The sequence below is a fragment of the Thermobia domestica genome, chromosome 3, assembly GCF_964235325.1.
Source record: "Thermobia domestica chromosome 3, izTheDome1.hap1.1, whole genome shotgun sequence".
Lineage (NCBI taxonomy): Eukaryota > Metazoa > Arthropoda > Insecta > Zygentoma > Lepismatidae > Thermobia > Thermobia domestica.
In genome coordinates, this window is record NC_137456.1 from 41619136 (window position 1) to 41637977 (window position 18842).

At 34.9% G+C, this 18842-nt stretch overlaps 1 protein-coding gene across 1 annotated transcript; it reads left to right on the top strand.

Moving 5' to 3' along the window:
* Nucleotides 1–16217: 16217 nt before the first annotated feature.
* On the top strand, nt 16218–17564 carry LOC145681756 (uncharacterized). The gene has a single exon (XM_081753369.1). It carries the CDS (start codon nt 16218–16220, stop codon nt 17562–17564), a length of 1347 nt encoding a protein of 448 aa, XP_081609495.1.
* The last annotated feature ends 1278 nt before the right edge of the window (nt 17565–18842 follow it).

Consider the following 18842-nt stretch of genomic DNA (forward strand, 5'->3'; position numbering starts at 1 on the left):
GAATGCATTCTTTGTTATAATAATTAATTATTTTAAAATATTATTCATGCTAAGTTTAGTTTCATAGTCACTGTTCTTAAAGCATCGTTATGGTATAATTAAAGTATGATTTTACCATTTTCAATGAAAGCATTCGTCCTGTCCGTAAAAAGTACGTCCCCACGAACTTGTGCGATAAAACCCCCAATGAGCAACCAAGACTAGAGAATTTCAGGTCCTTGAACTATGGATGTACCTGCACTTTCCTTCGCCGACGAAAACACATAGCAAATTACAAGCTGTTGACATGACGTGCTCATTACTAGTGCACTGATAAATATCCCAATATTGTATTGAAACAGTATGGACTAGCCAACAATACCAAATTTGATTAAAATGAAACATATGATTCTAATAATATTGAGTGGTAGCAATGAGAACGTTAAAGGAATGGATGGTAGAGCTAGGATTTGCAACTTAAATTTAGAACAGTTTCATCCTATTATGAAGTTGAAGGCGTAGACTTGTAGATCGAGGCGTCTTGAAGATCTCCATGATGACTTGTCCGACAATCGAGCAAGGCATCGAATGCGGGCCGAAGGTACGGTGACAAAAGACCAAGTAACGAAGGTCCCAATGAGCAATGACCAAATGACCAAGATCGAGCTTACTCAAGTCTATTTGTCTCGACTGTCTCTCTGACGTCATGAAGGAAGCAATGGTAGTGACACTCACTCGATGACAAGCACATTCAATTCTCCAAATTGACACAGCTAAAGTACATATCGATGACACAACATAAAGCAGCTATACTTCCTACTATGCTGCTAACGTCGTCAGAATCACATAGACTAAAACCAGGAAGAGAGAGACTTCTGAGAGTCGAAGTACTTACTACTCATCAACAATATTTCCTTAATGTTTACCAGGTCGGTGGTCGCAGCGAGCATTGATTCGTCGTAGGTGCATGACAATGAAAGTCCAGTAGAAACAAACACATTGAGAAAGCATCTGATCTAAATAAAACTGAATTCCAGTTAACGCGTGTGAGACTGTTTGGTAGGCAAAAGGTAATAGGAAGTTACTACCAGTGTTTATTACATATTGCTTAAAAATACAAGGACTTCCTTGTAGTAGAGCAGATATAAGGTAATTAATTATTTCTTTGTTGAAAATCTGTCTTCAGCTGGTGATGTCGATATCGGGTGTGAACAGGCGATGAACTTCCTGTCAACAACACATGTTCGTTTGTAATGAATGAATGACAGGTTCCCAACTCCAATAAAGAATATGGTCCTAGGTTCGAGGCATGCAACAGTATTAATGAATCTACAGGACATTACAGGGCAATTCCATAATATGATGTTCCGGTAATGGCCACCTTCTTTAGAACGGCGTTATTCTTGTTTCGACATGAGAAAGTGTTCTACAAAATGCATTCACTCATCTGAACGTGATCTAATGAGAACAAGAACTAATACTTAGAAACTATGAACGAAAATGTAAGCTCCACTGTTAGTTACATCTCCTAATACTAGTGTTTCACTTTCACGTGTGTCAGTGCATTCTTCAGGCGACAACTGTAGAACGAACGAAGCGCATAGAACACTCTAGTTCACTAGATTAACACTGAAAGGGTGTGGGCAATATACTATCTTTTTTATCTGAATGCAGGGCTTCTCAACCTGGGGATCACAAAAATAAGCGGAATAGATAAATATATTAAGCCTTTCTGATCTATGATTCCAATTTGAATCACAAACTTTCTTGGCTTACATAGCGCATATATCGTGCCGAATGAGTCCAAGTTGTCTCTTGTGTCGTAGTTCTAGGTTTTCACAACGGATGGGAGCCGTGCACGGTTTTGCCACGATCACTAGTTCGCATGCACCTACATATAATCCATTAAAATAAAAATAATCTTCATTTCCAAAAAAAATCAGGTCAGAAAAGGTTAGAATATAATACTGGAAAATTATTTTTAAATATTATTTTGATAGCTATATTTTTATTTTTGTACATACAGTTAAGAACAACAAAAATAGGCGTATTAAACATTTTCAACAGATACAGACTTGTTTAAAAATCAATTTATATGAAAGAAGTATGATATGAAATTATTGAGAACTAAGTATTGAAATACCAAAAATGCAAATGCAACAAAAGCTGCATATTGAAATGCAATAAAAGTTGAAAACTAATAACATACCTGAACAGGGTGTGATTTCACCAGTGCGGCAATGTCCGGTTCAATCTTTGGGACGCATGTTATCAAGTCATTTAAAATACTCAGACTTTTTAACAACTATCCAACTTGTTTTTAACCAAAATTAGACATAACTTTATTTTTTTTATTATGAGACCCAACATTACGGAAGGTATGAAGTTTTAAAATTTTCAAGCAGCCTCCACTTTGAAACAATATGACGGATCGGATTCGATATTTATAATATGAATGAGCTGTCCAAATTTGGTTTTAACCCATTCTCTTTAGGGAAGTCATTGTATCCACTCTATATAAGAAATTGATTCTACTATTATCGAAATAGATGAATATTGTGGGATCTTCGCAATAGGTATATTATAAAGGCAACCACGAAAGTTCTGTCGCTTTTTCACCCACCACCTTCGAACATCGATACATTACCTAAGATGCATCTGGAAGCTCAAAAATAGTCCCCATCAGTTTGAATTTGACGCCAGTTTGAGTTCGTACAGCATACATGCCCTTATGACGCTCTGTTGCGGTTCCATGTTCACTCTGTCCTTACGCAAGTTCACGGTGAAACTGAATTGCCATAATCAGGTAGTATGTTGGATATACGCAAACCAACAATTGACCTTCACTTTATCTCCATTCGCATTCAAGTCACGGTGTGAGGGCCAATGGAACACAAACCTCTTCAAAAAGTGACAGAAGTTTCTTGGTTACCTTTATAAAAATCTCACACAAACTTATTACAAACCAAAAATTATAAGAAATCACTGGCTAGAGGATGTGATAAAATGGGGTCATGATAGGAATTAGTTTGAGAACCGCAGTCTTAATGCCGTGCATCGTCTCATTTGATTTTTGTTGACACAAAAATCCAAAGTGCTTATTACTACTTCAGTCTTTGCTAGTGGTACGTCCTGTTTTACGAGTTATATGCATTTACTTATGAATGTCCTCATTCGACCCTGCCTGCAGTTTTGGTAATAAGTAAATAACAATAATGGTCAAACATCATGCATGTTGATTCCTCATTACCTATACTTAGTTTCAGAAGCTGCTAAATCATTTTGTATTATACTAACCTGGCGATGATTGGAACACACATAGAGAATAAAATTTCATACATACGTAGATACACATTTTCTCTATAACATAGGATATTTTAGTACTCAATGCATCTTTTAAATTATCGTTAGGAGACGATGATATAAAACGATTCGATTTCAATCTTTTATCCCGCACATCGGGTAAAAATCCCATTGTGTAGGGGCAAAAGTCCGCAAGAAACGTACATATTTTCATTATGGTAATAGTAGGTGTAAAGATGCATAATATACCAAAATATAATATGAAACGGATTAAATTATGAAAATACAAACGAATTATATATGTTCTTGCAAAATGTAATATATAAACAAAGACTGAAAATATTAGGTTGGTGCAAATGAAATATCTGACCAGATGTCATTTCCAAAGGTTCCCCCAACAATGAAAACAACTAACCAGATGTGTTTCTTAGCTAATCCTGACCCAAATGCATTTTTTCACTTTTTTTTACTTCTTACTGTACAAAAAGTTCCATCTTGAATGCGTATAGTAAAATTATTCCCAATCATGTGTTCTTCATGGTACACTTTCCTAAACCCACATATTTCTGACTCACAGATCTACACTGGTTGCTGTACTTGTACAGAGTAAATGACGTTAGAGGCATCATCTTACTGTTAGTCCATTCCTGTCTTGAGTTGCTGAGGTGTGTTTGCCACCAAACGTCACTTGAACATTTCATTTACCAACCTGGTGTTTAAGAAAGCAAAGTACCCGTATTATTCCACATTGGTTTCCATGAATATCGGTATTTCAGACAAGAGAAAAACATATACTAACAAAACCTAAATAAATAGCCTTCTTTGTTTTTGTAAACTTAATATTAAATTAAGCTTTGTATACCTTAAGTCAAAATTAAACAAATAACAAAATCTAACAACAGCAAGAAAACTTGATTCTTTTACTGATTAATATAAGTGTTCTAATATACACGAAATATTTAGAATTCTTGAATCAGAAGTTACACACACATAAAAATGCTCCATTACCTTCGTAGGAAGAAAACTCTTCGTGTCACCACATTTTGCATGCAACACATTGGATCGATTATTTTTTTTTACAACAGGTTCTTTAGATACTTCACTATAAACCATGCAACTTTTTTCTACTCTGCCGTGCTGTAGTGAAACACTCGGTGTTACGTTATGCTTTTCTTCGTTAATTCTTTCCTCGTGCTATAGCTCTGACAAACAATCTTTTCTTGATATTATCAAACATTTGCTTCTTTCGCCTCTTTTCAACCTTAGGAATGTTCTTGTTGGAAGTAGAGATTAGTATTTAAAAGTTCATTTTCCTTCTTTTCCTTTGAGTGTGTTTCAGTCTTCTGAAAGGGATATTGTTTATAAGATTGAGTTTGTGTTTCACGTACTTGTACCAGATAAAGGGTACAAGGATTGGATGTATTTTAACGACAGTTCCGAACTACGACTGGCTTGAATTCCAGGCAGTTTGTCGATGCAGAGATATAAAAGATATACCGTACATAATAAAAGATCAACTCTCAATTCATTCTCTAGCACATTATTTGACCTCCGAGGGAGCTGGGTTACATTGCCACACCATCAGTCTCTACATCAATGTTTCTACATATTTTCTTCATCATAAGAAGAATTGCATCGGTGATTTACCACCAGAAACGATTTAAAGCAGCAAAAATCTTGATAAGATGCAGATAATCCAGGAATCATTCTTTTTGAACTCTTTGTGCTTCTGCTATAATTGAAAGATTTTAATTTTACGTCTACACTAAACTCTTGTGTTTGCACACTCTTCTGCGTCTTCGACTTTTCAGAATCTTCGAAAGTTCCATCAGTGACAGGTGAAGGAAAATGCCTAGTATAATTGTATTCACGTCTACTCAGGAGAACAACTCCGCCAACTTTGAAGACTCAACAACTCTTGGAATTGATAAAATCTGGATATGTTTCCCTGCAGAACAGAAAACTTTGAAAAGGATTAATGCGAGATGAATAATTGCAACCGGATAGTCCTTGCTGGACATAGCTTTCCAGGTTAAATGTCTCATCCACTGATTGAACTAATTGCAAATTGCCATATTAAATGTTACACAAATCGTGATTCTATTAATACACAGGAGATCCATTAGAATTCTGACTTTTCCCGGGGAAAATTGAAGTGGCAGTACTAAGATATACTATAATGTGCACTCTTACAACAAATTGCTGTTATAGACGGTTCTTTGTCCTCTAGATGAAAACTTGCTCACATTTTTCTATACTTTCCACCTAGAGACGATATTCAGAACAGTAGTTTAACAAATTATAAATTATTTGCTGATTATAAACAGTGGCAGAACTTTCACTGTATCTATAAATCCTTAAAATTAATAATATAAAGAAAAATTCTTAACTCATATTTCTGAAGAGGGGCGTCATTAAAGACCACAGGGCAGGCAATCGCTTCCATCAGTTTCAGAAATGCATGAGTATTAATAAATCGTGAACTAATATACTAATAAAAGTGTGAAATTCCTATATCGGTGAACAATCTTGATCCCTCCCCTTTGCAAAATATGAAATTTTTACTATTTCTGAAGTGTTTTCTTCCAGATACTTCAAATCAATTGGCTATTTCCTTCCTTCATGACACTTTTCAAATGACGAAGCAAGGTTGCCAGAACTTTGTTCTATATAGTAAATATTGGAAAACGGACTTTATCCCGTGCGGACTTTTACCCGAATTTCCTATACCCTTGTAAAAAATTAAGAGGGCTTGTCATAGTATCCATATCCTAAGAAAGAAAATGACTTCCAACATTTACGAAGTTGTATTTTAAGAATTCCAGAGTTTGAAATGGGTCAATATCCATGATTATGTCAAAATTTGTAGAAAGTGTATCATGGTAACCATATTCCATGAACCTTAATGACTTTCAACATGCATATCAAGTTTTATTTTTGACAATTCTCAATTTTAGGGTAGGTCATATATGTACCCTTTGCCAAAATTTAAGAGGATGCACGAAGGCACCCGTGTATATTATGAAAGAAAATGCACCTGTATATATATATATATATATATATATATATATATATATATATATATATATATATATATATATATATATATATATTCATATAACCATACGTTCTAACCAAACAAATCCTAGAGGATAATTTACGAAGAAGGCAAACCACATGACGATTACATGAAAAAATGTGTTGGTTACATATATTTTCAGTAACTTTTTACCCCTAGAAAAAGCAAGGTACACCACCAAAGTTACAGAGGTGTATATTTTAGTTCTAGATAACAATTATAAATTTTTAGTTTTGACAATTTCCAAATTTAAGGATGAATCACATGGGGCTCTCTCGAAATATAGAGAGTATAACAAGAGAAAGGTAAGTTATCCTGTATTAGCCCATATGAACACACACATAAAATGCAAGAAAACCACATCACAGAGGATAAATTCGGTCAACATTCTACAACATGGTAAAACTATTTCTTAGATATGTTCTTAGCACATTTTTAACCATAGAATAGGACAAGCAGGGAAACCAAATGTACAGAAGTATGCGTTCTAATGAAAACTTACCAATTTCTTTTTTGAGAATTCCAAATTTAAGGAGTGGACTGACATACCCCGCATGCACTTTAAGTAGGGTTCGTCAACATACCCACGTCCTGTGAAACAGAATGGACCTCTGTACTCATCCATAAAACATATAGTGCAATAGAACCTCATCAAAGAGGATAAGGTAGGTCAGAAACCTCCGAAATTAAAATATTTAGCAACATTTTATCCTTAGAAGAGAAACTAGATGAACCAACCAAACCTAGAGATGTACATACCCTGGTGTTACACTACCTTATCAAAGTTCTAGTTTCGGCATTTCCCAAACTTCAAAAAGTGGTCCTATATCTCTCTTCAAAGTTTAGAGGATGGACTACCATACCCATTGCCAAAGTGCAGAAGGATGGTACTAAGTACTCTTAGACCAAAGCTCTAAGTGCCAGGAATAATGAGGTTCTGAACCAGGGGACCATTAAAAATTTTTACTGACGAAGCGGCCGAAGTACCATACATACTACTAGAGACGTAAATAAGTTCTAAGCCCATGAGCAGATGAAACTCTAAAATTACTTCTCAGATTTCTCTGATCTCAACAAACATAGCACATCTGTCAATCCGACTCCAGTTGCCAGCAGAAAGACAAAAACGATATCGGTACAATCGACAAATCTGTCATGGGTAATATAACTTAGCATCATGCAACTCATAATCGTCGGTGTAATATGAAATATCAAGGATTGCTTTTATTTTACTTTTAATATTTGAAAGAAGAAAAGCTCAGTTTGGTACATGTTTGGAGAATTGGGTAGACGAAGAAGAAACTGGAATCCGCACAATTGAATAGAAGCTTTGTTAACAGTGGCTCTGTACGCAGAAGCATACATGCTTTATGGTTACCCTGTGACATCTCTGGGTATCATCGTTCCGCGACTTAGCAAAATCGAACGACAAATAGGAACGCCTTCTACTTTTGCGTCTTATTAAGAAAGGGATGATGTAATCGTTTCTCCCAATTTCGTCATGCCATGATTGTTACGCAATATTCAGGCCTTAGAAAATAATGATTGTCCCTCGTAATTAAAACAAAATACTATACAACTTCTGATCTTATATTGTGCATTGTTTATCAATAAGAATATTATAAAACCAAGAAATGGATGTGGGAAAATAATAGGTTTTTGGATCAGGTCCCACAATTTTTTTTGAACGGACCCTAAATCGAGTTTTCCTATTTTCTAAAGAATAAGCACATATATTGGGTTAACTGATAGTTTTGGTTTGGCTACATTGTATGTAGACTTCCAGATATAAGACCTACAAGAAAATTTTTGTGTGATAATAGTTAACTTTTGGATCAGGGGCCACAACATTTTTAATTGACCCTAAATCGAGGTTTCGTATTTTCTACGGAATAAGCACATCATATTGAGTTAAGTGATAGTTAGTGTTTGGCTACACTATATGTAGTTCTTCAGATATAAGGCGTACAAGAAAATGTTTGACTGACATATATTGAATCTTTTGATCCAAAAATTGGGAATGAACATGATATTTTCAAAATAAGTTGAAAAACAATTACGATGTTGATCTCTTACTACTGTTTACCCTGTTCATATGTCATTATTTTCTTAAATATGAACTGCAATTTTCATGATCCATTTTTACTGCTTTGTTCTTCAAATCTATTTAATTGCACTTTATTTTTTGATAATTAAATTTTATGATTTATATTTTCGGTATTTAAATGTAGTAAAATTATATTTAAGAGTAATTAAATGAAAAAAAATAACCTTCCATATCAATTAAAAGGTTGAGAAACTCAATGTGATCTGTGTTGCCAATTTAGTGGTTTCTCCGCCACCAAATCTGGTGGTTTTGAATGCTTGTTTGGTGAAGAAACTTTTAGTGTGTGGTAGCAAGTGGGAAAATTTAGTTAGTAGCTCACGAATTATTATTGGTAGAAATCTAGTGAATTTCTAATATCAGATTGATGGTGTGATACCAGTACATGAAGTCTTGCTCGTCTTGCTCACCGATCTCGCTTCCGTTCTTTCCGGCGAACGAATCGTAAGTATTTAAAAATTAACAACATTAGTCTTCTTCTTGTTCACCTCAACTATATGTTGGTGGGCAACATGGAAGTTTTAAAACTTTTCTCTCGCTTGGGAGAGCTGTTTTATACTTTGATAAGGTCCTTCTTCGTAGCTGCATCTGGGTATTCTATCCTTGGTCTTCCTCTTCCTGGTTTTCCTTCTTCCTTTACCTCTGTCAATGGGAGTGCCGAATAAGATGGCCAAGCATGCTGTTCCTTCTTTTCCCTATGATCTCCATGATCTGTCCTCCTTCATTACCTTCCTTTAGCACGTCTTCTTTCCTTTTCCTTTCGGTCCATGAAATGTGCAGCATTCTGTTCCAACAACTTGAATATTTCAGCTTTTCTCAACGTCCACGTCTCTGATCCGTAAAGCGCTACGATCCAGTGTCTTAATAAATCGTTTACGACATATCAATGTTAGTAATATAGGAAGAAACCATGCACCTCCTCTTGAAAATTTCACCTGATACAAATAAATGAAAGTTTGAACTTTTTGACCTCATGCATCTTAGAAAAGAAGAGTTGTGCTTTTGTTTCGTTTTTTTAAACAGAAAGGGAACAGAAACAAAGGGACTTGTCACCTTCTTCGATATACAAAGCTGAAGTCTAGATTTAAACAAGCTCAAGGGTATTGTAAACATAATACGAATAAATTTGTGTGTCAAGCATTAAACGAACATATTAAAACTGATCATTATAAAATGCCTTTGCTTCTACATTCAACTTCCTAAATCTGCAACAACAAATGAATTGCTATCAAGAGAATTATATTTTCTAGCAAGTACAATGTACGTATATGCAGTTTGCATCACACCAACAATTTTATGTTTATGCTGTAATTGGAATACCAACAAACCAAAGGTTCTGTTGCAGGAATTTACCATTTTGTTTTTACCTTTCCATGTTTAGTGGTTTTTAAGAATTGTTAGTGGTTGGTATTCTTGTGGTTTTAAGGATCTAATCTGGTGAAGAAACACACTGAACTGTTGGCAACACTGAGAATGGTGACTGATATATATTCAACACAGTTAAAGCTGATGAAAAATGTCATCCAATGCTTATTGGGACGAAATGTTTGTATCATTTTCAAAAGAGTTCTTTTAACTTTCTGCGTCATTGTGGTAGTAGATGCTGTAAATAAAATTTATTATTTTTTGCAAGTGCAAATTTGACTTATTGTAAACGTGTCAACTTATAACTCAGAAGATATGTTCCACATTTGTCTTTGTATACTCATGTCCAAAATGATTGTCGCATATCTATACCTGTCTTCTTGTATGCATATAATGATTTTGAATATATGATGAATATATATTTGATAATGATTTTGCAGGGTACTTTTAATGCTGATACTACGTATGTGTATAATTGGGAAATGTATATTTGTTGTAAATTTCATAGGAAAAGAATTATAAATACGAAAATTAGAATAAGTAAAACAACATGTTTCTAAATGGACAAGAAAGTTTTATTTTCGTTTTGTTGTTCTTATTTACTGCTCTTTTGACATGAAATTTGCCACATACATGACTTTGCCGATTATACACATACTAACATTATAAGAAATACCGGACAAATTCGTTATCAAATTATATTCCTACAACAACACATTTATAGACATGCGACAATAATTTTGGACATGAGTGTACTAATGAGAAGCTATTGCTTTTACTAGTTTAAAAACCTAATTTCTCAACATTGTATATATACTGCAAAATTAGGGTGGGTGCACCATATATGGAATACGTTCCTAATATGAAATACCAGATTATTTTGTCTGCTATGTTCTGCCACTGAGTGGACTGTACGTAAACTTGCACACAGTGACACCCTCAGTCTGCGCATGAGTGGTTTGCTGCCGAACGATAACAAGCCATTTTCTTTTGTTGCAGAATATTTTTCTGAAGAACTTGAGTTTTTCGAACGTATCTTTCCAGACTGCTGAATGTACGCAAAGGGTTATGTATTATTGTTGAGTTTGTGATATTTAGATTACATATATAGTGTACCATAAAGGCATAAAGATTCAGTACACAGAGAATCACACAAGCGTGTGTAGGAAGAGAACTATCCAAAATGGCGATTTTCCTAATATGGAATACTAGCAGAATCCTAATATGGAATACTCCTAATTATAATAACTACTACTCTTAAAGAAACAAATAAATACATTTATTAGCTTAAGGAAAGGAACAAAGGAAGTGTTCAGGTCTCCAACTCCGAGATCACATCGGCCTTTAAGTTAAGTCTACGAATTGGAAAGGACTCGACCCTGGCCTAAGGAAAAGTATCATCCCAGCATACGCCTAATGATACTGAGGAAAAGCAGGGAAAACTTCACCAAAGGCCGGTGCCAGGATAGGCGGTCTGAGCAGGGATCGTGCCCATCCTCGAATTATCCAAATATCGCATTGTAGACAAATGAGCATGTTTTGTTCTAGTATTCCATTTTAAGAACAGGTAGTGTTCCATATTAGGAGCGGGGTGTGCCTAATATGGAAAATTGAGTTTCTTTCAATTTTGTAATATTGTAAAAAATCATTAATGAGGAACAAACTTTCATACTTGCATTTTGTTTTGCAAAGGTACCACAAGTAGTATGATGTATAATATTTTTATTCTGGAGTACGCATTTCTGAGAAATAAAGAAGAAACAAAAAGTATTCCATATTCGGTGCCTTTACCCTATTATGAAACAACTCCCAAAATGCAAGGAAATTATTTTGCTAAATATGGAAATAAATTTGTGTAGTAATTAGGCTAATCTTCACTCATAGCAAATTATATAATGGGCATTTTAAAAGAAAAACAAAGTTTGAAATAAACTTTCAGTAACAACTGATACAAAATAATTAAAAATTTCCTTAATAGTTTTTCGCCGTAATCGGTTCTAAATAGTTATGAAATTATTAAATTTGAAACAATAATTTCCACACTTACATACAAGGTTATGCTTACACCCAAGATGTTTACACCCATAGTATAGTGGTTTTCAAAGCTAAACCAAGTTTTTTTTTATCAGCAGTAAAACTGTCATATGGTTGTTAGGTTTGTCAACCAGTTGCATGTTGCCGGTATTAGAAAAGCTTAGCCGCTCTCCCTTCGCCAGGGTAAACAATGAAGTCCTGAACTATCCTTTCTGAGTGTTGCAAACCAATAAGCAGATACATAAAACCAGAATAACCATTTAAAATAGGGATAAAATGCGTACAGGACATTTTACAAGTAATTTTCTCTCCTATTAATATAATAATAATAATAATAATAATAATAATAATAATAATAATAATAATAATAATAATAATAATATGGTAGCTTTTACGTCCGAGCCGTTTCGGGCTACTGTGCATTTCCGGTAATGCTCGGAAAATAGAATAGGTCCGACCGCACGTTGGACTGATATTGTATTTTTACCCGTATGAATCGGGTTTGCCCGTTTGAACCGTATGAATAGGGATGACCTGCTCAATCCCGTTTTTATGGAAACAAGCTTAGTCTGTCATTATCGTAAATGATGTGTTGTTTCACTTTATTATCATAACACAAAAGTTCAAGCACTAATTATAGGTTAAAGTCAATACTTAAGAGCTCCAATTGTTTGCATTCACGTTTTTCTTTTTTTCTTTCTTTTTTCTTAGTTAGCCGACCAACAAACTTGCGGATACATAAATATAAATGCTCAACTCTAAATTATTGCATTATATTATTGCAATGAGCATCAACGTGATTTACTATTAGGAGTTAGCGTGATGCACTAATGTTAGTCTTTTATAAATGTTATTATCATTATTATTATTATTATTTGTTTATGCCCTTCATGCAACTTAGAATCAATCTCACATAAAGCACTATATCAGACCTGATTGAACATTATTTTGAAAGTTCACACATAAATAGATAAAATAAACAATTGGAACTTAACACTTCAAGAGTTCAAAACATGTCCTCGTTTTCGTTTTCTTCAGTTTCTGAGGACGATTGATCTATCTCGACGACAACATGATCTTTGTCTCCATCAAAAATATTTTGCAAGACACGATAACATTGTTCAATGTCCTGGGAAAACATTATTATTATTATTATTATTCGACACGCCATCTGTCTATAATGACAATTTAAAACATTTTTCTTTTAAAAAAGAAATGATTAAAAAGCATTCTATTAAGTACCTAAATCCTCATATGTATTAATGTTTGCAGGTTAATATCTGAGTAATAAAGCTATCATTATTAATTTCCTAATTTGTAGTTTGTCCAGTTTTTATATACATGACGAATCACATTAGAAAGAAACTGATCAATTATATATTGACCTGTATAACTATATCTTAAAGTTAGAAATAATATACATACAAGCAGAGCAGATAAATAGGCAGAATCTTTATTAAGCCTATTACTAATATTACCTATTATTATTAGCAATAATAATAATGATAAGTAAAAACCTGGCCCAACAGCCTTTATAGAAGGCCTGGACTTACGGCACTCATTTCTGTGGGGTAATATGTTTAGAGGTCTGCACAGGCTCGGGCTACTATGATAACTGTAATGGGGTTAGACATACTGAGAGCTTTATACAGTTCTACCTGAGTTGGAGCGGCAACGCCGAAATCTAGTTACAATGAAGGATTTATGGTAGGGACAAGTAAACCCTTAGATCTTGACCTTCGAGGAAAAAATTAGTTATGTTTTGTCGCGTACTGTGCATGAATTTTTACATTGTTATGTTCTGTACATGCAATGTTAATATACATATCAAATAAAAAAATATGGTAATAGCCTTGCAAGCTTTCTACACTTATTATAACATACATCACTACTTTAGTCTAATATTGGCCCATACATAAACAAAAATCTCATATACTATTCATATTTTATAATTCACATTTCACTATTTACAATTAAACACTTATATTATCAACAAATACCGTGTGCGTGGGTTTTCTCCGGGTTGTCCCATTTCCGCCGACTTTCTATATTCCACCATTTCGTTCATTTGTCATCATGACCGTCCCCTTTACCCTAGTAAGCATAATCGTGAGACGTAAAACTTAAAGATTTCATTTCATTTTCATATATTATCAAACCATAGTCTAACCATCTTTTTTTGTTCTACTTAGCAAGCATCTGTACCAGAATCAAAATAGGAAGGTAATAAAATCTAAATATTTGATGGAATTACTTTTCTAAACAGCAACGGAATACATTTCTAAATATAATTAAGATATCGGTTAAACTGTGTTTGCATCACTAATGTTTATTTGATCCAAATATATGTGCAATAAGAAGCATTATTTTTAAGGAACAAATCTGGTTTGAAGAAATGTGTAAATACTATAAATTTGAGTCACTAAATTGCAAAATAAATAAATAAATAAATAAATTAATAACATCATCAAGACTCTCTCATACTTCCAAGATATTAATAAGTTAGATATTAGTAAAAAGAGCGCAATCCCATGAAATAAAAGCACTTTGCCCTGTGGAAGGAGAGACTAAACTAAAACTAGCCCGAATCATGTTATTTGTTTTTTCCATGCTCGCAAAATTCAACTTCTGCCTAGTAAAAGTAACTTAAACTGCAATATTGAAAGCTCCAAAATGTAATGTCTAGTTTTTGTCTTAAATTTGAAGAAACTCTCACTCAAAATAACGTTTCAGCTTACAGACCTACCCAAGATTTACTGATATGTAAGCATATAATACGAATTATATCTCTGATTTTTCCTAACTCCTTTATTTAATAGATTTTCCTTCAGAATTACAGTTTAATCCTTTCTTTCGACTTTATTAGTTAAACTTCAGGTTTATAACGGATCTTACTACTGCTATCAACAGCATATATATATATATACATACATATATATATATATATATATATATATATATATATATATATATATATATATATATATATATATATATATATACTAGCTCAATATACCCATTCTTCGCATGGGGGCTGTATTTAAAGGCCAATGCCTGTGGGAGTATCACCATTCATTTCAGCGACCGCGAAAACTATGGATTTGACACTAATATTGGTCATTTTAGACTATTATTACATGTTCGGTACCCTTCCCCCCGCAGGTGAACCCGGGCCCGCATACAATGGTAGCTGAATTTCAAAGTTATCGCTAATGGAACTGTCACCATTGGCCTCAAAGACAGCGAAAACTATGAACTTAACACTAATATCGGTCATTTTGGATTACTTTTACATTTCTCGGTATCCCCCCGGGGACCCGCAGCCAGCAGCCGAATAGGCTGAATTGGAAGTTAATGCGATCGGAGTTTCACCATTGATCTCAGCGACAACGAAAAATATGAATTCGACACTAATATCGGTCATTTTCTACTACTTTTACATGTCCCGGTAAACGCCCCCCTGAGACCCCCTTGTTCGAATTTTGAAAAAAACTCTTCGTCTACAAATAAACTCTTTATTATACATACATACATACGTACATATATCTATATCTATATCTATCTATCTATCTATCTATCTATCTATCTATCTATCTATCTATCTATCTATCTATCTATATATATATATATATATATATATATATATATATATATATATATATATATAGGGGGGTAGTGGGCCCAGTAATTGACGCGCACCCAGTAATTGACAAATAGGATGAATGTACTATAAAATAAGGAAGTGCAGTTGAATACCGCCTTTTGGTGACATCTGTTGTCGTCTTTAGGATTTTCGTAGGTGTTCATTTGTGTGCTTCCGGTCAGCAGACGCCGTAGTAGTCATTGTATGTGAAAACGTGTTACCTTTGTTCTACAACGGGCTATCTCATCCGAAAGCTTAACAAGGGAAGATAAGGTAAGAAGGTTTTGAATCCATTTATTTTTCATATATTCTTAATGTGATACGCACTATAACATTTATATGACGCTTTCAGGGATGTAGGAACACAACTGCGTTCTTAGAATGTCCTCGTGAAACAAAAGCGTGACGTACGGGGGGTGTCAATTATTGGGTCTCGAAATTTTAATCTAACCCATTAATTGACATAGGTGGCAATTAATAGGTTTTTATGTGAGTGCGCACTAGCGCAGTATAATTCGCTTCGTGATGGCATTCTGAGAACGACATATAATTGTAGATAGTCGGGGTTGCATTCCCTCACGATTTCCCAGTAATTGACATGAGGTGGCAATCTTTGGGTCTTAGGTGTCAATTACTAGTTTTGCGTTGATTTCGTATTGGATTTGCTAAGTGTGGATTGTATATTGTTTCAGGATTGAACAAAGCCCAAAATGGGGAAGAAGTGTGACGTCAATTTGATAGGGAAGAAACCCTTTTTCAAGTATTCTGAAGAAGATATGAAGAAGGCTATTGAAGACGTAAAAACGAATGGTGCATCTTTCGCAGAAGCGAGCAGGCGATACAAGGTTCCACGAAGTACACTAATGAACAAAGTGAAAGGAAGAACACCAGAACATCGAAAAATGGGACCCTCGACAGTTTTAACGGATAAAGAAGAAAGTATGTTGGTAAAATGGATAATTGATATAGCTAGAGCAGGGTTTCCCTTAGTGAAAGAAGATCTATTGACTACCGTACAGAAAATTATGGTGTCAACAGGCAGGAAGAATCCGTTTTCTAACAACAAACCAGCTAAACACTGGTTTGAAGCGTTTTTGCGTCGCCATCCAGAAATAAGCAAACGAACTCCTGAAGCTTTGACCAAAAGTCGTGCAGTAGTGTCCGAGAACATGATACGTAAATGGTTTGATGAAGTTTACGAGTATTTACAAGCAAAAGGACTTACCGAAGCTTTGGAAGACCCATCGCGGATTTTCAATGCCGACGAAACTTCATTTCAGCTTAGCCCAAAAACTGGAAAAGTATTGGGGCCAAAAGGCGACAGAAACGTGTATGAAGTCTTAGCAGGTGCTGAAAAAGATTGCTTAACAGTTCTTATTACTGTCTGTGCTAATGGTGAAATACTTCCTCCATTTATTGTATACCCCTATGTTCGCCTACCAAGTGAAATCGCTGAGAAGGCTCCAGACTCATGGGCACTTGGTAAGAGTGAAAGTGGATGGATGAATGGTGAGACTTTCTACGAATATATCACCAATGTGTTTCATCCATGGCTCCTAAAACAAAATGTGAAGCTACCTGTTATACTTTTTATTGATGGACACAAATCCCACTTAACACTTCATTTAAGTGAGTTTTGTTCAGATCATGGCATTGAGTTAGTAGCGTTATGTCCCAACACCACACATATAACTCAGCCATGTGACGTTAGTGTATTTAAGCCTATAAAACAGAGTTGGAAGATGATTATACATAAGTGGAAGTTAGAAAACCCGAACCAAGTGTTAAGTAAGGGAAACTTTGCCCCAGTATTCGAAACTGTTCTTTCGTCTGTGACTCAGGGAACTGTGATTAATGGGTTTAGACGATCTGGTATTTCACCTTTCGATAAAAATGCGGTTGATTACACCAAATGTTCCATCAGATCTAAGGAAGTTCCCCACAAGGTTAAGCCAAAAACACACGACACAAGAAAGCATTTGGAATATTTGGAATCTTTTATTGATGACGAAAAACTTCATCTGTTTCGTAAGGCATCAGAAGAAAATTTAGAATGACAAGGTCCTGAACGATCAACAGATCTTTTTCTTGTATGGCGAAATATGGTGGAACAAACAAAACTATCAGCTCAAACAACTATTCAGCAGCCATTTTCTGATTCAGCAGAATTATCTATTCTAGAGACAAGCAGCAGAAACTATTCTGAACCGTCAACATCCGCAATGGAGAATTTGACAAAACCAGTGCAACCTGAATCATCAGGTCCAGTCGATGTAAATATTATAGAAGACACCAAAAATTCATCAGTGAGTTCTCCCTTTAAAAGAGCTCTATTTTGGCCAGAGCCCAAAGTCACAAAGAAGAGAAAAGCGACTGAGAAGGTACCCGCAGTCGTCACTTCGTCTGAGTGGAAAAAGTACTTCCAGAGGAAGAAAGAAGAAAAAATGAGAAAGGAACAGCAGAAGGAAGAAAAAAAGAAAGAAAGGGAACAGAAGCGCCAAGCAGCATTGCTGAAGAAACAGAAATCCAACAAGAATACAAAAAAGTCGCACACACAAGTAAATGATTCTTCTTCAAGTGAATCAGATGTATCAACTGATGATGTCTGTCAAGACTCAACGGACGATTGTGTGCTTTCTGAGGTAGATCAATCCGAAAATGAGCTAGTTTCGGCAGAGGATTTGAGTACGTTAAACATTTGTAGGATACATGCTGAGAGCTACTACGCAGTGTTTTATCAAGAGCAGTATTTCATTGGACGGGTTCTCTCTACAGACGGGAAGAAATCAAGCATAAAGTTCTTAAAAGAAACTACAGAGAATTCCTTCATATGGCCTATTCTGGAAGACAAAGATGAAGTCTCTAATTCTCGCATATTTTTCGGACCCGTTCCCTCAGAGGCAATTGTCCATTTCAAGTTGAACCAAATCAAGTTCGTAAAATCAAGCTTGCGTATCGTCGAATAAAAGCTACAAAAAGATTCTAAGTTAGCATGGCCTGCACTGGAGCCTACACAAAAGATATGAACGTTTTGGTATAGTCAAACGTCAGCAGCTTTTGTGTTTGTGACCAGCCATTCTGACTGGAGTTTCCCTCAAACTCACCAGGCGACCTGGGATGGTACTTGAATAAAACAAAGATCCTGGCCGAACCTTTTCCACATTTTAGTCAAGACTTTGGCCTACAATTTAATACTTATTTACGAAAGTCTGCTTTAATCATCTACTCAGGAGTGTTCGTTAAGAAATAATATAGTTCCTACCTATTGGTTTTGTATTAATGTAGTATTTCTTGTAGATTTAGCGTTGTTTTGAGTGTAGTAAATTAGTTAATAA

Excerpts from the sequence above, each read along its gene's own strand:
- LOC145681756 (XM_081753369.1), top strand. The coding sequence starts at position 16,218 with ATGGGGAAGAAGTGTGACGTCAATTTGATAGGGAAGAAACCCTTTTTC.